Below are 23,657 nucleotides of genomic sequence, written 5' to 3'. Positions count from 1 at the left end.
GTTCCTAACCGACACGCAACAGAGGCGCGCGTGTCGGAGAACTCGGGAGGCAGCGTCGTCGGATCCGCCCGCTGTCCGCCGCCCGGCCGAGTCCGGAGGAGGCCGCCCGGATGGAGCCGCCGCTCCCAGTCGGAGCCCAGCCCCTTGCAGTATCCGCCTGAGGGAAGGAGGAGGGGAGGCCGCGCCGGGCCGGGGTGGGGGTCGGAGGGACAGTGGAATGCGGGCGGGGCGGGAGCCGGAGTCGTTAGGCCCCGAGGCCGAGCCTCGCTGAGGGAGGGGGCTGGCGCAGGAGGCCGAGCCTCCGGTACAGAGGGTGGGCGGGCCGAGGGGCGGCAGTCTCCCTCCGTCCCGCCACGGTCTACCCCTCACTGGCCGCATTTTAGAGCTAAACCTTGACTAAAACCCACATATTGTGGAGGGTGTGGAGATCAGGGGTCATGTCCAGGAGTCCTGCACCCTGACCCTAGCCCTGAGGAACGGGCAGTATGAGTAAGTAACAGCTCATTCCCACGGTGTAGCCTGCCAGCCCCTCCCAGCCCCAAACACAGGAGCCAACCACCTTCCTCCCACTGACGCCGCCTGGACAACAGGTTCAGGGCCAGGTGTGATCTGCGAGTGCTCTAACCGCAGGGCCTTGTCTCCCAACTCCTAAGCTGCAGGCTGGCTCCTGGGAGTGTGGCTCAGTGGAAGGACTCACTGGGCAGGGAAGCAGGAAGCCCTGGGTTCTTAGTTCCCACCCCTGCAACTGACTGAGTTGTGTAACCTGGGGCAAGTCAATAAAGGTGTCTGCGCCTTCCTGCTGTCATCAGTTAAATAAAAACATTAATTGTGTACCGTATAGCCTTTGCTGTTGGAACTGAAAGAATAATAAACGTGAGAGTGGTTTACAAAAAAGTAAAAGTGTTATAGAATCACTTCATTGTTAACCTTGACAGAAGTGCCTTTTCTTAACCCCATTCAACTGGTTCCTCCAGTCTCCCCACCCGCTTAGTCCACTGGTTAGAAGCATATTCATTAATTCAGTAATGGTTTAATGTAGCCCAGTAAGTGCCTCATTTATTGATTGTGAGAAAAGTAATGAAATGTGCAGAAATAGAAATGACATTTGGCTTTTTTTTCTTTGTGTTACCTTCTACTCTGCCCTGCATGTAGGAGCTCAGTAAATACTGTTGACTGATGTATCAAATGATTATTTTGATAAGCTATCACTATAGCTGTTGGTTTCACTCCAGGGCCACTAATGCCTCATCTTAAAAGTATCTATGGTGACAATTACATTTCATAGGTCCCTATCTATCCCTCTGTGCTCAAGCCACCTCTCTTGATTATTCACAGGTTTCTTGACATTAGAGTTTAAAAATTGCTGATCACTTAAATCCTGCCATCACCCAACACTGGATTCTGCCTAAAAAACAATTTTTTTTTCTCAGTCCCTGCTTTTAGGTTGTCCAGACTCAGTCTGTATCTAATTATATAGAAGACATTCCCGCTGGCCTATCCTGCCCTTTTCTGAGACTCTTAGTGCCACCCTATCTGACATCAACTGGTTTTATTAAAATAGTTCTTCCCGAGGGCTTTCTTAGTCAGTTCTGTTGATGTAGGAAGCTTGTATTCTTTTCCCCAGGTTTCATCAAACTCTGTAAGACCAATTTAATACAAATCAGTTTAACATAAATGTGAATTGAAACCACTGCCACTTCTCAGGATTACATTGTGTGACGCTAGAAAAGGGTGGAGAGATGTGACCCTTGGGCAAATCAGTACATTTTTTTGTACCTTGGATTCCTCATGGACAAAAAAAAAAATTATGAGGATTAAATAAAATAGCTGCATTGTTGAGATCATCTTAGCCTAGGTTTCAGCTAATAAAGGAGTGAGCAGCTGGCCTTGAGATAAAAATCTCACTCTATCTGATCTTGTACTAGAAGAACTTTTAAACTTGCAGTGGTAGCTCTCCTGACTATTTGTGTCTTTCCCACATGAAATCCAATTCTTGTGTTCCATGTCTGCATAGGTTATGGGGGTATAGCAACAACTAACATTCAATGGCTTGATTTGTGCCAGCTACTCTTCTAAGCACTTTTCATAAATCCCCTTATATAGAGAGAGAAATTGAGGCACCCAGAAATTAAGTCACTTGCTCACAGTTAGGATGTAACATAGCGAGAGTTACACCCATATAACGATCTCAGAATTACATTGTCTGAAGTTTATTTAGAGATCATTTATTAGAGACACCCAATACTATCATTTCATTTATAATCCTCAAATTCTTATCTCTTGAGTTCCTTCTCTGAATTGGGTGTCCAGAACTTTTTTTACTTTAGGCCTTTTTGTCCTAGAACTTGAAGCCTATTTTAATCTTTAGTTCTGGAGCTGCTTCTATTGACCGTGGAGAAATATACATGAGAGACTAACATTAGTTAAAAATAGTAAGATTTTTGGAAATGGGATCAAGATAACATTTCTTTTTTTATCCAAGGAAAATAGATTATGATACAAGCTGTTGTTTCATCTTGAACCTACCTTGAACAAATCATAGTATTTCCTAGGGATAATGCTGAATCCACATTTACAATTTATCACTCTATACTGCTTGATAACTACCAAATTCTATTTCCATTGTTTTGTCATGTTCCTTTCTGTTCTAAAAGGAATGGTTATGTAGCATTTTTTTGTGTGATTATGCTTAGCCCTACTTTCTTGCCACAATTTATTTAGTGACTAACATGTAGATTTTCATTAAATGCTTGTGGAATTGAATTCAATTCTCAAATTATCTTTGTTTTCTGATGGGCTTTTGTGGGAGTTGCGTTTCAGGTGTACAGTGTAAAGAATCAATATTTGTATATGTTGAGAGTTACAGTTTTTTAAAATAAGTTATGGGAATGTAAAATACAGCCCCATAACTGAATCTGTGTGTTTTTTTTTACCACCGTCACACGTTTTGCCCACCTCCTATCCCCTACTTCTAAAGACTACCAATCTGTTCTCTATCTCTGAGTTTGTTTCTTGTTGGGTTTTGTTGAGATCATACAGTATTTGCTTGCTCTGTGTGATTTATTTAACTTAGCATAATGCCTTCAAGATCCATCCGTGTTGCCTGTTTTGGGATCATTTTTAGCAATACATTCCAGTTGAAGCTTTACTGCTAATGTTTAACACGGTTTCTAGTTTAGTTACTTTGAGATTATATTGGTATGTGTTCATTTTTCTCAGAGTAAGTTCTTCCTCCTTGACCCTTGCTTTGTCAGCCTTTATTTAGTTTCTGGTCTCCATCTGGGTTTATTAGGACTCTGCTCAACTCATGAAGTTCGCAGGTTGAAAGGGTCCCATATTCCCCTAGTCACCTTAAAATGCAAACCACTGCAAATTAAGGTCAGAGCAGGAAAGCAGTACGTATTCTTTTCCTTAGTTTATTTCCCTTAGTTCTGTCTAAGCAACTTCTTTCTCCAGGTTATATCCCCAAATGGTAAAATCGAAATCAAACCCTTCAAAACAATGACATTTTTTATGTCAGATGTTGAATAGTTATATTTAGACATTCATATCTGTTTATAGTTTAATCTAGTTTGTTTATTCAACCAATATTTATTATTAGGCAGGAGACAAAGTGAATGTGATAGGGTCTTTGCTTTCAAGGAGCTCACATGTTTGGGAAATAAATATAACTATGATGGAGTATATAAGTGCTGTATTACAGGGGCACACAAAGGGGATGAGGTCTCAGGCTCTGCTTGGGGTATTGGGGAAGTTTTACACGGAAGATGATGTTTGAGGTGGCTCTTGGGAAGAAGAGTGTTCCTGGTAAAGAGAATCACCTGAAAAGCGATAGGTTTGGGGGAAGTGGGAATGTGTTCAGAATGGCCATTTACCAGTAGGTTGTACATTGATTCTGGGCCACAACGGATAAGTGGTGAATGAAAATTAATATTTCAGATGTGCATAGGAATTTAGAATTCTCACATTTTATACTGGGGTGGGGTGGGGCAAGTTTTTTAGTAATGTTTACTTAGAACTGCCAGCATGAAGTTGGAAACCAGAGGAAAAAACATAAGGGATATAGGCGCAGTCTGGTGATACCTGCTACCTTGTTGGCCTCTCTGGTTATTTTGAGTGATCCAGCTGGCTGGGCACTTCCTCTTAGTCCTCCATGTACCTGTATACTTTGACAAGATAGAGCCATTCTTTGGTAAAAGCTATGGGGATAGAAATATAGAGGTATTTTATGAAATTTTTAATTCATTTATTCAACAAACTTGAGCAATTGCTATGTGCCAGACACTGTGCTAGGTGCTAGAAATACTATGGTAGAAAGCTACAGTCCCTGCCCTTATGGAATTCACACCTAGCTGCTATTAGTTCTTCACTCTGGTATGCATACTCTGAAGGTATGCATGCTATAATTCATGCTCTTAAGATTGTAAGCTGTTCTTAGGACATAGGCTATTCTGTGTTATTTATGGCATAGAACAGTGTGGGTATTCAGATATTGATAACCACTATATCTTTTTAGACCTGGAGCAATATCTAGCTATCATGATGCTCAGATCCAGGGAACAAGATAAAGCAAGCCTAATCATTACAGTCTACATTTGTGTAATAACACAGCACTGTATTTTATTGTTAAATGTTTGGAATTTTCAGTAGCTATTCGTTGATACATTCTTCTGTTTCCTAGGTTAATAATCCAGTTGCACGGGAAGGAACAGCTTGTTCAAGATATCATTCCTATAAATAGCCACTTTAGATGTGTTCAAGGTACTAGCTTTAATTGCTTAGCTAGTTTTATAATGTTATTATTGCCTTGTGTAATACCATACATATTTAAATTTATCACTGTAAATAAAATGAAACATAGTACTCTTTGCATGAACCTACCATTGAGAAGATGATAAATGCTGTGTCTAAGAGAGCTGAAGGGTTATATTGAGGGAAAAAAAACACAACAAAACAAAACACAGAAATTAATTTCCTCCACCTCCCTCCCCCCTCCTCTCTCTCCTCCTCCTCCCCCCCTCCCATTAACCATTCAGCTTGCCCTGTGTGAGAGAGACATTCACAGGCTGGGGATTAGAAATATAGTCTGTTACCTGTGTAGATAGTCTTTTATGCTGACAGACTCATATGTATATTTAAGTGACATTCTTGGGTTTAATTGACAAACTGCTTATTGTGAAGTATCAAGGTTGCTGGGATTCACATACATTCGGCACTTTATCCCCTCACCGTTTGAAATTAAAACATTTGGCAATTTACCTTGACATTGGTAAATCATAAGAAAATCAGCTCTGGGAAGGATATATTTGGCTTCCTGCCCTCACATTTAGGGACAGAGAACAGAACATGTGTTGTTTCATCTGCTACAATGAGCAGCAAAAAATTGTGTGTAGGAGGTGTTGCTTGTGTCATCTCACATTGCTCTCCAAAGGAAACTGATTACTAGAGAACAAACTCATTATGTTTCCAGTGGGTCCCTTGGCTTCATCAGACAGAAGCATTCTGTATGAGCTGTACATATAGTTTTACATATAGTACATACAGCTCCTTGGAAAACTTGAATTCTACCTTGCATGGATTCTTTCTTAAACTACATTGAACTTTTTCTTTGTCCCAAAAGTATATAATAAAAATTTTTGAAAGAACAGAAATGTGTAAACTAAAGCAAATTCCCATCCTTCAGAGATAAACACCCACATTTTTCCCTTTTTCTACACTTTTAGAGTTGGTGGGACCCAAACTATATATAGTTTTTTGTCCGTTCTGCATGCCATCATGTTATGAGTATTTTCCCTTGCCATTAATAGTTGTATACTATTCTGTTTTATGAATGGCCCATAATGTAATTATTTCGCTGTGTTTGACATTTGGGTTATTTTCTGCTAGTATAAATAGTAATGGGATAAATATCCCTGTACATAAATCTTTCTACACATCTTTTCTTAGCATTTGTTCTTGCAAGTGGAAATACTAAGTGGATATGACTTTTTAAGGCAGCATGTATTAAGAATGAAAAATACCTGCAATGAATGGTATCCACATTGTAGAGAAGATTGAAGTCATAACCATTCAGCTTGCGCTGTGTGAGAGAGACATTGAACAAGGCACCTGCATACCACACAAGTTGCTGTAGTCACTTCACTTTTCATGGTGTTGCACCCTTTGTTGCAAAACCAGATCTTTAGGGAGAAAAGCCAAAGATGGCTTTAGATTAGTATCCTATTAACTATACCTTTTTGTACTACTTCTCGAGTCTCTTTTGCCCTCTTAGTATTGTTTTTAATAAGAAATACCACAGTGTTAGATAGGAATCTAGGAAAATATGTGTGCACACACACAGTAGTTCCCCAAAACAAAAGGAAGTTACTTCGAGGTTTCATATTTTCTGTTTCCTGACCTGTGCCCTGTTTTGAAAAGTCTATAAATACTGCGTTTTAAAGAATTAGTTACTGAAGAACAAGGACAAACATATAAACAGCTATGTCTTAATGTCCCTCGCTTCATCATGCTAGTGAGAGTATTAAAAATGTTTCCCAATATTGAACAGTTTAGTACCTTACCAGTTGCTTCTGTTGTGCCTGAATAATGGAGCCAAATATACAATCCTGGCTTGTGAAGGAACTAGAAAGGCTGAGTCTACTCCATTTGGCCACAGTGGATCCAGGCTAATCCCAAGGACTCAGTACCCAGAGTGCAGCTAACTAGGAAGGTCTGGCAGGTGCTGTAGGTCAAATCCAGGGAAGCAAGAGAGGAAGAGGTGGGTTGGATCTAGACACTAAAGGTAAAGAAGGAATTTCAGGAGAGCCCTGGAGAGAAAAGAGAACTCTGAACATGGAGACTACTTTGCCCCAATTTATACTTCCTTTTTGGGCGTGGGAGGCCTTGGACCCATGGGTACTAGTTGTAGCCTGAAGATAAAGAACTTTGAGTAGTCTTTGTTCCTAAATGGGGCAGGGGCGGAGGTAATGGGATCACTGGGAAATTTTCAGAGACTAGATCTGAGTGTAAAAAGTAATTAACCTCTGGGCTTTTGGGGTCATTTCCTTGGGTTTTTATAAAAATTATCTAAATTATGCTCATTATATGAAATTTGTATGTTATAGTTGGGGGGATTTAAACTCATCTTCACTTGAATTAACATGTTATGTTCCCTACTATTTTAATTCCTTGATTTGCTTTGAGGCATTCCGTTTGGTTAATTATTCAATTCATTTTTCTTTTAGTTGAATTGCTCATGATCTTTAGCATCTTGTACTATTAAAATTCTTTTTTAAATGCTAAACAAAAAAAGCAAAGGATTTTTTAAAATATGTGTTCTAAGACCTAGAAGTGGTGATTGAAAGAAGCAGTTTTTTAGTTAGACATAAACTTCTTTTTGTTGAACTGGTTTCTCTTCCCTGATCCTATTCTTTTTTCCCCCTCAGAAGCAGAAGAAAATCTTTTGATTGATATAGCTTCAAACAGTGAGTATCTTTCTGAATAGAACTAATTTTCATTCAACAAACAGCTTCTTGACTACCCACTCTATTTAAGACACCTTTTTGCCACATTTTTTATCTTACCATCTTATCCTATATTCTCCATTTTCTTCAGGCAGCCATACAAATAAGTATTTCTTAGACTAAGCATAAGAAAAAGCAGGTGGCTGACAAGAATTTCTTAAAAAGTTGAAAATACAATCTGTGTTTCTAAGGCTAAACTTCTTTGAGCTATCAGTATTGTTGCTATCAATTAAATATTTGCTATGGAATTTATAATTATAGGAAGGGTCAGAAAACGTTTAAAGCACATAAGATTTATGAGTTTGTTTTTTATCCTCACTGAAAGATATATTTATTGATTTTTAGAGAGAGAGAAAGAGAGAGGGAGAGAGGGAGGGAGGGAGGAAGTAACATCGATGTGAGAGAAAAATATCGATTGGTTGCCTCTCATGCATGCCCCTACTGGGAATTGAACCCGCCACCTTTTTTAAAAAAACAAAAACACATTTTTATGTGATTTTTGAGAGAGAAAGGGAAAGAGATAGAGGATAGAAACATCAATCAGCTGTACACCCCCTACTGGGGATCAAGCAGGCAACCCCGGGCATGTACCCTGACCAGGAATCAAATGGTCACCTCCTCGTTCGTGGGCTGACACTCAACCACTGAGCCACACCTGTCAGGCAAACCCACCACCATTTGGTATATAGGATGATGATCCAAACTGGCCAGGACATTGGTTGTTTTTTAACTGCTGTTATGCTTTAATCTTTTTTAAATATAAATTTATTGTTTTTATATGTTAAATAATAATGTTTTTCTTTACTTGTTATATTCTTTTGGGAGGCTATAGAGTCCCTCTTACCAGTCATACCTTTTTTATCTTAAAATAATTTTGGGCTTTTATTTTAGCCCCATTCCTTCAAGGCATCCCTTTATTAGAGAGAACATTATCTTCTCACTATTTTCATTCTTTCATTTGTATCTGTTTGAAGCAAATCATTGACTTTCTGTGCAAACTGTTTTTTGCTTATCTAATTGTACTGTATTATGGGGAGGAGAAAATGGGCACTGTTTGATTGTTGTGGGAAAGAGTATGTGACCATAGGAATCTGAATCAAACTGGTTGCCTTATCTCTTGGTTGAATCCTTGGATGAGTGGAACCAGGCTCTTATCTTGGAGTTGTGAATTGTATACTCTTTTGTCACTTTTGTTTAGACACGTAGTCCCTGTCCTTGGCACTATTAATTTGCATTTAACAGTTTGGGTGAGCTTTTCCGGTTTGCGTTACTATATTATTCTCTTCTTTGGAAGTCTTGGATTTTGGAAATCTTAAGGGCTGATTTCTAAAGGTTAAGTAAACTCAGCTCCTGACTTCTACTGCAGGTATCCAAGAGAGCAAATAACTTAAACTATATGTTTTCTTGTGCTTAGAAAGAAGGCAAAAAGAACTCTGAAAAAATTGAGCAAAGGTAGTTCAGCAGTGACTGACATTGCTGCTGAAAGAAGAGACTGAAATATTCTGTTCTTAGGGTAGAAATAGGTATTTTATCCAAAGCTGAAAAATTGAATTAAAGTGTGCCTTTTCTCTTATAAACACCTAGTTTGTGGCATTAGTTTTGTTGGCGCCTCTTACGTAGAAATTAGCCATGTGTTACTCTCTCCAGAGTTCAAGTTACTGGATCATAAAAGGGAAATAAGTAACCATTTGAATAAAATTCTTTGTTATTTCTGCCCATTTAGTAATATGCACTGAAACCAAATTTTATCTTGATCCTTGGACTTCATATATAAACTTTAAGGCACACAGCATGTTGCAGGAAGTGGGCTTTGGGTTTGCTACTGTAAATATACATATATGTGCCCAAAGCTCAGGCCTGGGTTTCTAGTACATAGATAGTATTTGAAACCAAGAGAGAATGTGATTGCATATAGAGCTGTGTTATCAGATACTGTACAGTAGCCACTAGTTACATGTGCCTATTTAAATTAATTAAAAATAAAATTAGAAATTCAGTACCTCGGTTGCACTATTCACATTTCAAGTGCTCATTAGCCACATGTGGTCATTGGTTACCATATTGGACAGTGCAGTTATAGAACATGCCCATCATCACAGTAAGTCCAATGACAATGCTGTTATAGAGTGAGAGAAAGGTTTAGGATTGAACTCTAAGGAACACACTCTCTCTCTCTCTCTCTCTCTCTCTCTCTATATATATATATATATATATATATATGCACACATACACACACACACACACATATATATATATATATATATATATATATATATATATATATATATAATTGATATTTTACAGAGAGGAAGAGAGACAGATAGAGAGTTAGAAACATCGACGAGAGAGATCAGCTGCCTCTTGCACGTCCCCTACTGGGGATATGCCTGCAACCAAGGTACATGCCCTTGACCTGAATTGAACCCGGGACCCTTCAGTTCGCAGGCCGACGCTCTAGCCACTGAGCCAAACCGGTTTCGGCTGGAACTCTATTTTTTTTTAAATAAATCTTTATTGTTCATATTATTACAGATGTTCCTCTTTTTTCCCCACCCCTCATTGTCCTCATCCATAGGTGCACAGTTTATGTTCAGTCTTTTCCCACACACCCCCACTTCCCTTTTCCCTGAGAATCGTCAGATCATTCCCCTTTCATATAACGAGGCCCTGGAGCTGCTCTGCGACCGGCCATGGGGCGGGCCCGGGGCAGCAAGATGGCGGAGGTGGCCAGGCAAGATGGCGAGGGCGGCGGTGGTGGCGGTGGTGGCGGGGCTGACGAGGCTGACGAGGCCATGATGGCAAGGTTGGGGATGAAGGAGAGGAGGAGGAAGAGGAGGCAGAAGAGGCTTGCCCGGAGCCCTCGCTGCATGCCCCGTGCCTGCTGGCGGGGGGGGGGGGGGGGGGGGGGGGGCTTAAGTGGTGCCCACGTTCTCGCTGCGGCCCCCCCCCCCCCCCCCGCTGGGCCGTCTGGAACTCTATTTTTTAAAGGTTAGAGAAGAAGATGCCTTAAAGGGCTCTGAAAATTAGACACCAGAGGGAAGAAGAGAGGGAGAGGAACTAGATAAATATGGTGTCATGCCTTTGGAAGAAATCATTTCAAGGAATGATCAACTGTTGATATCTGCTAATATGTCAAATGAGGTAACTGAAGTGTACCCATTGGGTTTAGCAATATGGAGATTATTGGTGACTTTAACAAGTCAACTTCAGCCGAGACTGGTTTGGCTCAGTGGATAGAGAGTCGGCCTGCGGACTGAAAGGGTTCGATTCCGGTCAAGGGCATATACCTTGGTTGCGGGCACATCCCGGGTGGGGGGTGTGCAAGAGGCAGCTGATTGATGATTCTCTCTCATAGATGTTTCTAACTATCTATTCCTCTCTCTTCCTCTCTGTAAAAAATCAATCAAATATATTTTTAAAAAATAAAATAAAACAAGTTAACTTCGTAGAGGTGGTTGGAGCCAGTCATATTGGAATGAATTTAAAAGAGAAATGGGAGATGAGCAGGTTGCGACTTTGGTTTTTTGAAGGAGTTTGACTGTGGAGGGGGATATAGATACAGACTAGAGTTGGAGCAAATATGGGATCCAGGAAGTTTTTTTTACTTTCAAAACAGGAAGGATTTAAAATATGGTTTAATTTAATGATGATGGGAAATAGCCTACGAAAGGGACAGTTTAAAAATATTCCAGGAAAGTGTCTAGGAATGATTGTAAGATTCCTGTGAGAATCAGAGGGGTTGTAATTCAAAGAAAAGATGGCCTTTGATAGGGGCTGTAATTAAAAGAAAATGTGACCTTTTCTTTCTTATGTCTGGAGGAAAGGAAAAAATGAGTACAAATACAGGTAGGTTTTTATGTGATGGCTTCCATTTTCTCTGAAGTGTGAAGTGAAGCGAAGCATTTAGCTTAGAATAAGAGTGCTTGAGAAGAGGGGGATGCAAAGTTTGAGGATAAATGAAAAGATATGAAATAATTGTTCTAGATTGTAGTAGGACACTAGTTGACTATGAAAACTTAGGTTGCTCCCTATCATAGAGTGCCCGGTTGAGGTTAGCAATCAATTTAGAATGTATGTGTGTTACACTCTCTAGTTGCTCAGGTATAAGGAAAGAAAAGGCAGTTAGTTGGATTTCTGAGGATTAGATGTTTGCCAGCTAAGTGCTGTGGGAGAACAGAATGGAAAGGAAGTTCTGGGCTTTTGGAACAGAGCATAGTAATGGCATCTGTTGGTATAAAGGGAAATGAAAGCAAAAGGGAGTGAGTGGATGCTGAGAAAGGAGGGATCGATGGGCTAGAGAGGTTGCCATATGAGCAAGTAAGGTAGAAGGAATAGCAGGTCAGAGTGGGCTATTTGAGTTAGAGATTTATGAAGTGGTGGTGTTTCTACAATGAAAAGGTCCAGTGTATAACTGAGGGAGTCCCAGTAAGGACTAATGGAGTAGGTGTCTGAGGTAGAGGGGCAAGGTCATTGGATAAGGAAATTGAAGGCATTGGCTGGGTTTTCTGTACTAATTTTTAAGGGACCAAAAATTAAGGCAGGAGTTTGAGTAGAGAGGAAGTCTTATGTGTCAGATATTGAGCCCTGGATTCAGAAGTTTCTGGGAAGATAGTAAATGATCTCATGGAGGAAGGAGGGGAAGAAGCCGGTATACACAATGGGTGAGTCTCAAAGGAGATAGGATTTTTCCTAGGAAGAAGAGGGAATGGACTGGAAATGGCATTAGGACAAATAAAGACATGAATCTTTCTTTCCCCAAATTTTTTATTGATTAAGGTATTACATGTGTCCATATCCCCTCATTGCCCCCCTCCCACTCCCATACATGCAAGGACATGAATCTTAAATTACACAGGGTGTGGGAGGCTACAAACAGTCTCCATTTTAGAGGAGTACAGGGGAACTAGCCAGTTGGCAGGTGAGTCTGATTTTTAATCTGGATGCACATAGAATTACTTAAGGAGTAATTTAAAAACTACTAGTGCTTGGGCTTCATCCCCCAGAGTTTCTGTTTTATTGGCCTGAAGTTGGGCCTAAGAGCCAGTATTTTCTAAAAGTGCCTCTGGTAATTCCAATGCAGCTGTAGTTGGAAACCATTGAGAGTTGCAGGGAATGTTCAGAAAAGTTGAGGACCTAGGTATGCTTGTTGATCACAAAAAGTCCAGAAGGTTTTAGAAGGGAGCCAATTAGAAGGTAGGGTCATGGGGTAATTTGTCCTCTTTCCCATGCACCATGGGGAGAGAGCATCTAGTGTTATTTTGTAAGCAATTTCTGGAATATTCTGTCCATTAAATGGGTTAATTTATTTTTAGATGTGCTTAAATATCTTTCAAGGATTGTGAGAAAGAGAGAGACTATTTGTTCTGAGTTTCTATCATGCTGAAACTTTTCTCTCTTTTTTGTTGCTTTTAATATAAATTATCTGAGAAAGAAAGGACTACTTGTGCCCTGAAGGAGTATTTCCCTCTATCTCACAGCTGCTCTTAATTGGCAATCTATTCATGCCCCCTCTTTATCTCCTCCTTATAGTGGCAAAATCATTTATTTTCTTATTTCTGATCCCTTGGGTGCCTTCTTTTTTAAAAAATTTATTTCTCTATTTTATCTCTTTTCTGGTCACCAAATCTATGGAGATAGAAACTTAAGGAAACGCAGAAGGAAAAAAAAGAGTCAAAGATTCAGCAGTGGATTTCTACCATGAGAAACTAGGATTTTCATTTCATTTTCTCATCTTTGTTATTTACAAGTATGAAAGAGTCCAGTTAAAGTCATTTATTAAATGCCTTCTGTCTGCCAAGTCTGTCATCATGTCATTGTCGCCGGTAAAGTGACCAACTATCTCTGTTTGCCTGGGACATTCCTAGTCTTAGCTTTGCAAGTTCTGAGTCCTGAGAAGCCCCTCTGTTGTAGACAACCCTGGGAGACCATCAAAAGCATGTGCTTACAGGCTGCCTCTTACTGTCAAGGAGCTTATAGTTTCCAGGGGCATGAGAGAGCAATAGATGTAAATAAATCAGTTAAAATAAAAATATAAACAAGTACATAGGTTTGTTTCCTAGATCACCATATCCAGATGATACAATAGATATAGATGGTAACTATAGGGCATCAGAAAAGATGGAGATTGTATGTTGTAAAGTCCTAGATAATTTCGCTTGTAATTATACTGTTTTCCAATTGGTTGTACTTGAACCAGACAACTCATGAACATAGGTTGCTTTTATAAGTTTATCCAAGACATATGTTTTTCCGCTAGTAATGAAGTATAGATGCTTCTTTTTGGAATAATTGAAACCAATCCCATATTATTCTCATTTTAATTAGTTTGTAAATTTGATTGCCTAGGTACATCTGTACCTAGGAATAATCATCCTATTTCTTTTACTTTCTTCACACTTCAGATACTCTTACTATGTGATCTAGATTTGAAATGGTAAGAATTTCCAGCTAGGAGATGGGAGGAGGGCGGTTGCAGAATTAATCTTTTGCTAGAATTTAGAAGTCCCTGAATTGACATCTGAGAAATATATCAGAACATAAGAAACTATGATTTCAGTATATATTATATCACTATATTGGACTGCTCATTGACATGGTTCACCAACCCCTTAGATTTCCCTTTCTGCACCACCCTCCAACCCTGCATTACCCTCCACCACCACTATCACACTGAACCTCTTGATCTGGTAGACATGTTTCCTATATTAGAGGTCTGAAATATTTGTGATCTGGACTTCCTCCTATTAATTTGGTAAGTTGAGAATATGATCCCAAGAAAGCCTTGTATTCCATAGCTATATGCGTATGGATTTCAATTCTTTTTAGGTGGCTCCAGAATTCGGGTTCAGGGGGACTGGACCAGAGAGCGCCACTTTGAAATCCATAATGAGGAACGCCGTTTGAAGTTCCTGTCAGAGATCCTTGCTGCACAAGAAGGTAACTCAAGACTCAGCAGTTTTCTTTCTACTATTTGAATAGGAGTGAAGTTCTGGCATGCTGATACAGAGGCAAGTGGCCATGAACAAAGTACCTCACCCCCTGAGTCTTGATAGCTGCTTTTTAAAAAATTCAAGAATAAACCCAGTGATGGGTTAGGGAACAAGTGTCACCTTTAAGGACACTGAGCCAATTTCCAGAATCTTCATTATCATGACATGACAGCTTACAACAGAGTGTAATCTGCCTTCTGTCCCTAAATGATCCCCAAGCTGCCCTCATTTTCTTAGTTTCTTCCTTTACATTCAAGAATGCTGCTGGCCCTGCATTTGAGGAGTGCTGAGTGAATGGCTTTTGGTTGTCGTAAATTCCACCCAATGACGGGCTCCCCAGTTTCTGACCATGACCCTTATCTCTCCAGCACACTCACACATTCTTGTTCCAGCACAAAAGGACTCATCCAGCTGGTACCAGAAATTAGACCCTAAGGACCAACCTTCAGGTACTGAAAAGATTCGTTTTTTTCCTGGTTGCTTTGATCATTGCAGAGTCAATAGATTTTATATAGATAGCGAATAAAATATTAGTGTCAGGCAATTCCTATGGAGGGGTTTTATGGAGTCCATGCTGACCAAGGTGCACTCCTGATCCTGTCTGTGGCATGTTAGCTCTTCAGGAGCCAGGTTAGCAGTGTAGTTTTAAAAATGCAAGCTCCAAGGCCACACTTCCTTGGTTTGAATTCCAAATTCTACAACTTACTAGTTATATGACCTTGGTCAAGTTGCTCAACAACTCAGAGCTTCCATTTCTTTTTCTGTAACATGGGAAGATTTTTAATACCACTGACCTCAGAAGGTCTTTGTGATGATTAAGCAAGATAAGATATAATCCCTTACTATCAACCAGGCATCGTGCACAATCTTCAATAAATGTTACCTCTTATTATTTAAGGTTCAAATTAACTGTCCTAGTTAATGTGTCAGTGCTCAAATCAAACCCATTGATCAAAGCAAAGCCCTATTTGTCCTGGATAAGTTGCATGTTACCTCCTTCCCCCCTTCCCTCGCCCCTCCCCCCCGCCGCCTGGTTTGATGCTGGATTCTGTATTCTTCAGGGATTCTTGGATTTGAGGATAATTTTTCATCTATGAATTTGGAGAAGAAAATAAATTCACAAAGTCAGCCTATTGGGATTCACAGGGAACCTCCACCCCCACCCACTGCAGGGAGCAGAATGTAAGTCCTATGTCAAAACATATTTCTCATGTAGAAGACTTCTATTTTAGGCAGTTTAACTTTTGGATTTCTCATTTATTTGCTAGGCTTCCACGTGACAAAGAAGCTTCTAACAAGGAACAGCCCAAAGTGACTGATACCATGCGGAAGCTCTTTGTACCAAATAACCAGTCTGGGAAGCGGGAAGGCCTCATCAAACATATCCTGGCAAAGCGAGAAAAAGAGTATGTCAACATTCAAACTTTTAGGTAGGTCTGTCTTGCACTACTGAAGTATAGCAGAAAATGGCCTTTTGATATTTAAGGTATTAGTTTAATTAGCTTAATTAAGAATCAAGGCATAATGAAAAGGAATGGTCAGCTGATTCAAGCCCCTATGTCTATCCAAAATAATACAAATGCCACAATTTCCCTTGGATTTTCCAACTACTAATGATAGATACTGTGTCTGCTAATGTTTCTATCTACTCTTAGGGAACCAGATCAAGCTCACATGTACTAGAGCAGCAATTTTTAACTGGTGTACTTCAAGAATTTTTAAAACATGCAATACCCGATAATTTAGTCAGGGACACTGACCTCTTTTCCATTAGATCATCAAATAAGAAAATGACAACAGCCAACACAACAAAACCGTCTGGTGTGAATGAATCAAAATTATACCTATTTTTCGTCAGATAGGCAAAAATATATTTTTGTTTGTGCTGAAGAATTTTATTAATTAGTTTATATGCTACGAGATGAAAAAGATTGAAAGTCACTGTACTAGATAATTGTCCCGTTGCACAATCCATAAGCAAATGTGTTTATCTATCTGGCCTGCTGAATTTTTCCCCCCACAAATATTGGAAAATTAAAGTCCACCATAACCACTAGATCGTAACTTATTTTGGTAGTTAATTAAAGAACATTTCACCCAATCCTCTTGGTGGGGAGGTATGTCTTATATTCTTTCCTCTGTATTATATTTTTCATGTCACCCTTACTTGTTGATATCTTCTTTTCTGGACCCAGTGTGTGGTATGTGATGTGGCATGGCCTGGTGTGTATTCCAATGTACAAAGCAATAACACATTTTTTTCTTTATTTGTGAACAGCATGTACCCTTCTGTTCCAAGATTCCAGTCCCATCTGCTATCCCATTATGCCTCATTTATTCTAATTCAATCATAGCTATATCCTATGCTAAAACCTTCAGTTCCTTATAGCCCCCATGATGCTTATATTTGTGTGTAAACAGTTAAAACAATCAGGAGTTTTTCCTCTGCTTTCCCCATTAAAACTATATCTTACTTCCAGAATTACAGACACCTGTAATTCTGGAATTAATTTTTTTTAATTCAAGTATATCTCCTTACAGAATAGTTATCCATATTAGACACATAGCATGAAGATACCTTTTCCCCATCAACAAGCTCTTTTTTCAAGTATGAGTTTGGATGGAGTTGAATTGAAAAGAAATATGGCAGATCAATTAACTTTGTGTTTTTTAAATAGAAATTGGCTCCTTTATGTATAGTCATCTAATGTAAAAGCTAATAAGCTCGCTGCCTTTGTGTTCCACATGCAGGCGGTTTTTCTTATGGCAAAACATTTGAGAAATTATGTTGGCTTATTGTGAACATAACATTGTATAGAAGTGATGAGAGAACTTCCATTGTTTCATTCATTCTTGACATTTGTTTTTACTTTTTTTTGTATTATGTATTAGATTTTTTGTTGGAACTTGGAATGTGAATGGCCAGTCTCCTGATAGTGGGTTAGAGCCTTGGCTGAACTGTGATCCGGATCCTCCTGATATCTACTGCATTGGGTAAAGAACACGTTTGGCCTTTCCTTTTGGCTGTATATTTGGTGTTAGTTTATGTGAAATTTCGCCTTCCTTTTTTTAAAAAAACAGCAACACTGTTTAGTAAAATCCTGCTGTAGACTCTTAAGTGAGAGTTGCTTGTTGGTCAAATTTCTGAGATCAAAAATGAACAAATGCCTAAAATGGTATAAGGAAGCATCTCGAAATACATTATAAACTATATTCTTTACAGAAAACTATATTCTTCACAGAAACTGAGACATGGAGTCAGTTATAACAGTTACTATTTCTAGGATGAATAAGCAAAACTCTATTATATCCCTTGTGGAGGGGTGTCTGTATACATCTTGCATAGCCTGTGCATATACTTATGGGGAGTCTTTTGAAAAGAAAGCTACTTATCCTTACACATCACCTGGGTCAGCAGAGCAGTTCTATAAAAATTTTCTCTCTCCCATTTTTTTCCACCTAATGTCTTAAAATGGGACAAGAGGTAGGCAGCTGTAATTATGGGATCTGTATAGCTTTTGCATCCTCTTGCTTCTCAGATTCCAAGAGTTGGACTTGAGTACAGAAGCCTTTTTCTACTTTGAATCCATCAAAGAACAAGAATGGTCTATGGCTGTGGAAAGGGCTTTGCATTCCCAAGCCAAGTATAAGAAAGTAAGTCACATTTAATTATCTTTTTAGTGTGTGACTAAATAGAACTGTCTGGAATTTATTGTTATGTATAACTTGTTCCAAAAGAATGATTTAATCGTGTATGTTTTCTCAGGTGTAATACTGGAATAGGGCAGACTAATCCTTTTTATACCTATCTTAGAAAAAAAAAATCCCTGTGCTTTCTGATCCTGTATTTTTATTGCTCAGGTAGCTTTTAGGAGAAAAAAAAAGAAATTTGTTCTTATAACAATAATTAACTCAAAACAATTACCTATAAGGCCACTGATTTGTGTAGTAAGAGTTTAAGGTTGAAATTGTTCACTGACATTGTCAGAAATGAATGCTTTACAGAAAAGCAGTTTGAAGCATGTGGATACATAGGGTATGTTTTGGAATCAGAGCAAGAATGCAAAGTGTTGTGGTATTTAAATGAGTTCTAAACTTGGTCATAAGTTAAGACTTTAGCAAGGTGGGCCAAATTTGTTGGTCTTTAGAAGGCACAAGGTAAAGGCTACCATAAGAGTTGTTTAAATTGCAGGGCTACCACACTAAGACCTTTAAAAGGAGTTATCTGCCTGAGTAATTTTTATCTGTATCTTTTAACAGTGATGTAGTAATATCCTGATGACGTTATTCCTCTCAAATTGGCCCCTGCCTAATACATATTTCATACATATGTCTAGCTCTAGTTCACAGACTTAAGATAATCAAAATAAAAGGGAAATTGGAAATTAGAAACTAGGAAGGAGGGAAAAAGGAACAAACTGGGATAGAGGTTTTCTCTTGACTATTTGAATTACACCCTACTCATGATTGGCTAAAAAAAGTGATTAAAATAATGACTCTAGAGCTGAGTGCACTCATTGTCCCCCAAAGACTTTTAACTTACTGGTCAGAAGAGCTTCTCAAGAGAAATTTGGTTTCTTCTTCATGGAGGTCCACCGAGAAATTAGATGATTTGGATACAGATTGGTATTTGTTACATCTTCTTGATGGAACTTTAGTTGTGTGAAGTTAGATATGTGGTATCTAAAAAGAGTGGCATTAATATCAACCTTTTCTAACACCTTGAATTTCATAGGTTCAACTAGTTCGCCTTGTTGGAATGATGCTCATGATATTTGCCAGAAAGGATCAGTGGCAACATATCTGTGATGTTGCTACAGAAACAGTTGGAACCGGAGTCATGGGGAAAATGGTGAGTTCCTTTGGAAATGATCTTATTACTTACGTCCATGTGAAGTTCAATTGCTATTTGTGTCTTTGAACTAACTGAACAATTACTCTTGCCAACAGGGAAACAAAGGTGGGGTAGCAGTGAGGTTTGTATTTCACAACACTACATTTTGCATTGTCAATTCCCACCTGGCTGCTCATGTGGAGGACTTCGAGAGAAGGAATCAAGATTATAAAGACATCTGTGCACGAATGAGTTTTGTGGTCCCAAATCAGTCCCTCCCGCCGCTGAACATCATGAAACATGAGTGAGTGGTTAAGTCTCCTTTAGCCTTGGAATACTAAGAGCTGAGAAAAGAATAAGCGTGATGAGATACTGTAGAACTGTGAAGAGCAAGGGATTACCATTTAGGGATAGGGTTACAAAGAAGAGGGGGTTTGGAGGAATAGATGCATTGAGGCAGAGAAAGTAGATGCTATCAGAGGAAAGGTTAATTCTGTTAGGGACATGGTTGGCAAACTGCGGCTGGCGAGCCACATGCGGCTCTTTGGCCCCTTATGTGTGGCTCTTCCACAAAATACCACAGCCTGGGTGAGTCTATTTTGAAGAAGTGGCTTAAGAAGACGTTTACGTTTTAAAAATTTGGCTCTCAAAAGAAATTTCAATCGTTGTACTGTTGATATTTGACTCTGTTGACTAATGAGTTTGCCAACCACTGTGTTAGGGCATCTCAAGTAACGCAGGAAGGGTCTGTCCATTGGAGTCAATTTTTATTGTTCTCTAATTATAAAATAGAAATGTTTGTTGTAAATGTAATAAGGATAAGATTAAAAGTAAAAATCCCTGATTTTTTATCCTCTACTCTCCCCAGCCAGTCCCTCTCTCCAGAGGAAACCATTACTGTTTGATGTGTATCCTTCTGAGTCCATGCTGTCCAATATGACAGCCAGGAGCCAGAGGTGGCTGGGGTTCTGAAAAGCAGCTAAGCTGAGCTGTGATGTGCTAATAAGCATAAAATATACAGTGGATTTCAGAGACTTGGGAAAACATGTCAAATATCTAAAATTTTTAGTTTTGATTACATGATGAAATGATAATAACTTGGATATATTGAGTTAAATGAAATTTATTGTTAAAGTTATTTTCACTTGCTTCTTTTACTTTTTAAATGAAATGACTAAAAAATTTACATTTGTGATGTGCATTGTATTTCTTTTGAATAGGGCTGTTCTAGACTTTTCTTTATGCACATATTAGCACACGCTTATTATATGGAACTATATTGTCCTATTTATTGTGCATCTCTTTTTAATCCAGTATATATAGATCTAGATTGTTCTTTTAATACCTGTGAATCATCAAGAATAGGAGTGGTGCTGAAGCCGGTTTGGCTCATTGGTAGAGCGTCGGTCTGCGGACTGAAAGGTCCCAGGTTCGATTCAGGTCAAGGGCATGTACCTTGGTTGTGGGCACATCCCCAGTAGGGGGTGTGCAAGAGGCAGCTGGTCGATATCGACGTTTCTAGCTCTCTATCTCTCTCCCTCCCTATCTGTAAAAAATCAATAAAATATATTAAAAAAATAAATAAAGAATAGGAGTGGTGGATATTTAAAGACCCCCAATGGATCAATATGAGAGAAAGTTTAGTGAAGAATGGGACTTAATAAGGATAGAAGCAGAAACCAATTGAGGAATGGGTTGGGTGGTAGAAAATGATCAGTTGTAACGAAATTAATACTGGTACTTGAAATTCTGAGAGGATGATGTGGTTTAGAATAAGTGGTTTGAGATGGGAATTGTAGGAAAGCAAAAGATAATCTCAGGATATTAGAATCAATAGAGAGTCAGGTAACTGAGGAAAGAGTAGGGAAGGATAGTGATGTTGGCCTGTTATCATATTGTCTCAATAATTAGGATCAGATGGAATTCTGCTTCACAGTGGCAAAGTCAAGGCCTTAGCATTAATGGTCATAAAGTTGCCCTGAAGTTCCATAAATTTATTTCCCCAGGATTCCAGAAATTCCATGTTGCACTTAAGATTGGCAGAGAGACTCATTCAGTGCTTGAGTCTTTCACAGGAGAATCCATTTTGGTATGGTAATTTCAAGGTCTCACCTGTGGGGATCTCAGCACATGTAGGGGCCTGTTGGTGTGATGGGAGCCCATAGATTCGCAACGTATTTCAGTCTCCTTTCTGCTTGGGATTTGGAGCATAGATCTGGGGCAGGGGTAGACAAATTGGCTGCAGCAGAGCGCCCTGGACCCACTTTTCCGAGTGAGCCCTGCCTGGGAGAGGTGTCATTCAGATGACACAGACCTTAGTGGAGAGCCTGCAGAACCCAGGGCTTATAGAGGCAGAAAACATTCAGATTCTCTTCCCTTAGAGACCTGGCAAGCAGCCAAGCAAAATTTTGAAGCTATTATAGTCCAGCAAATAAACTACATGTTTCTCTCAGGCAGTTAACTCCTTGGCTTCTGAATCCCATACATACACCGTGTTATTTCCTCATCCTTGTTCTTCATATTTGGAGTGCCTACCCTCCTGCCTATTTTATACTCCCTAGTCCCTCTCAGGTATTGATATTGCTTGCTCCTAAAGGGCAATTACAGCTTCAGCCACTTGTCGATGGTGACAAACAAATCCTTATCAATAATCTGCCCATTTTTCTTCTCTGATTGATGCTAATTATGGCTACTTCTGTTCATATACTTCTCTCTTTTAAATGTTTATTATTTAAATGTTTATTAAATGCTAACCAATGTAACGTTGGTCAGCATGAGCATATAGGTTTTGGGTGTGAGTTTCGGTGTTACACGATCTGTGTATTGCACCGTGTGCCTACCACTGAAAATCAAATCTTCTCCTGTCACCATATATTAGGACCCTCCTCCCACCCTTCCCTCTGGCAATCACCACACTGTGTTCATGAATTTTAGTTTTATATTCCACATATGAGTGAAATCATGTAGTTCTTAACTTTTTCTGACTGACTTATTTTACTTAGCATGTTCATATATTTCTTTATCCTCAGTGTGGTCATCTGGTTGGGAGATTTGAACTATAGACTTTGCATGCCTGATGCCAATGAAGTGAAGTGTCTCATTAGCAGGAATGATCTTCCGAGACTCCTGAAATTTGACCAGGTAAGTAAATTTTCATTTTATAGGTACTTTCCTAGATAGCAGATAAAATTGTCATGAGACAGATGTCTGGGAGGTGTGTCTTACTCTAGAAATATATGGAATGGTCTCATTGTCTTAGGAAACAGTGTGATTAGTGATGCAGTGAATGCACACAAGGTTTGTGGTGCTTTTATGAAGCGCTTAGATGGCAGGAGGTGAGATAGTGATAAAGAGTAAATATAAGGTTATTCATTAACTTTTTACTAAGAAAAAGATTTGTGTCAATGAGTTGGAGGATGGGTGGGATGAATTCAAGAACACTTCCTGGAGGAAGTGGGCCTGCAGCCATGTTGATGTGGTTTGGCAGATGGAATAGGAAAGCTGCTCTATGATTATTTGGCAGGCTCAGCAATAGTTTGGAGGTAAAAGAGGGAAGTCCTACCAGGGAATCAGGAAGCACAGAAGAGAAGTTTGGGACAAATAACACAGACTGTGGTTTAATGTGAACTGATTGAGAGGTTGGGGTTTGTTAAAAACCTGTGGGGAAAGTATTGCTTTGGTAATATTTATATAAAACTTGATATTCTGGGACCTAGTTTTCTGTAAATTTGCCTCGGAACCTAGCACATGACTTGAATTTTTGTTTCAGTTTATGAGTACTGTATGCTAAGACTGAATGCTTCATATTTGAATGTCTTTAAATCCTTCCATGAGCCTTTTGATCTGACATAGTCAAATTTCAGGTGTTTTGCAGTAGAGTGGTTTTTATAGTGAGCCTTTCTTGGCTGTCTTCCTTCACATTGAGGTTGGTTGGCTAATTTCTTTGCATAGCTTTATCTACTCTGCCTCCCAGGGGGTTATAGTTGGATTAAATTCTTAGTCTTATGTACTTCTGGTAAAATATTTGTGTGAGGATAACTTTCAAAACAATCTGTAGCTCTTCACTGAATTTGACTTTTGGAATTATCCATTCAATATTTGTGTGGTGTTTTTTTGTTTGTTTGTTTTTTAATCCTTACCTGACGATATTTTTTTTTTTCATTGATTTTTAGAGAGAGTGGGAGGAAGGGGGAGAGACAGAGAGAGAAATATCAATGTAAGAGAGACACATTGATTGCCTCCCACAAGCGCCCCAAATAGGGCCGGGATCGAGCCTGTAACTAAGGTACGTACCCTTGACCAGAATAGAACCTGGTGACCCTTAAGTTTGTG

The 23,657-nt window shown here is 39.2% G+C and overlaps 1 protein-coding gene across 4 annotated transcripts in view; it reads left to right on the top strand.

Moving 5' to 3' along the window:
* The first annotated feature begins 409 nt into the window (after window positions 1-409).
* The window catches only part of OCRL (OCRL inositol polyphosphate-5-phosphatase), a 101,023-nt gene continuing 77,775 nt past the window's right edge, over window positions 410-23,657 (top strand). For 3 of the 4 annotated variants that reach the window (XM_084870712.1, XM_084870710.1, XM_084870709.1), the window contains exons 1-10: window positions 410-489; window positions 14,328-14,438; window positions 14,860-14,940; window positions 15,553-15,673; window positions 15,760-15,921; window positions 17,384-17,485; window positions 18,031-18,145; window positions 19,227-19,343; window positions 19,442-19,629; window positions 22,355-22,466. In XM_084870712.1, coding sequence (XP_084726838.1) covers window positions 486-489; window positions 14,328-14,438; window positions 14,860-14,940; window positions 15,553-15,673; window positions 15,760-15,921; window positions 17,384-17,485; window positions 18,031-18,145; window positions 19,227-19,343; window positions 19,442-19,629; window positions 22,355-22,466 — 1,113 coding nt within the window. In that variant the 5' untranslated portion in view covers window positions 410-485. The remainder of the gene's footprint in view (window positions 490-14,327; window positions 14,439-14,859; window positions 14,941-15,552; window positions 15,674-15,759; window positions 15,922-17,383; window positions 17,486-18,030; window positions 18,146-19,226; window positions 19,344-19,441; window positions 19,630-22,354; window positions 22,467-23,657) is intronic. The other variant, XM_084870711.1, reaches the window with a different exon arrangement.

The sequence above is a fragment of the Pipistrellus hanaki genome (genome assembly GCF_964339955.1).
Source record: "Pipistrellus hanaki genome assembly, chromosome: X".
Classification (NCBI taxonomy): Eukaryota; Metazoa; Chordata; class Mammalia; order Chiroptera; family Vespertilionidae; genus Pipistrellus; species Pipistrellus hanaki.
The sequence above is the reverse complement of the archived record's forward strand: the minus strand, read 5'-3'. Positions and strand labels throughout refer to the sequence as shown.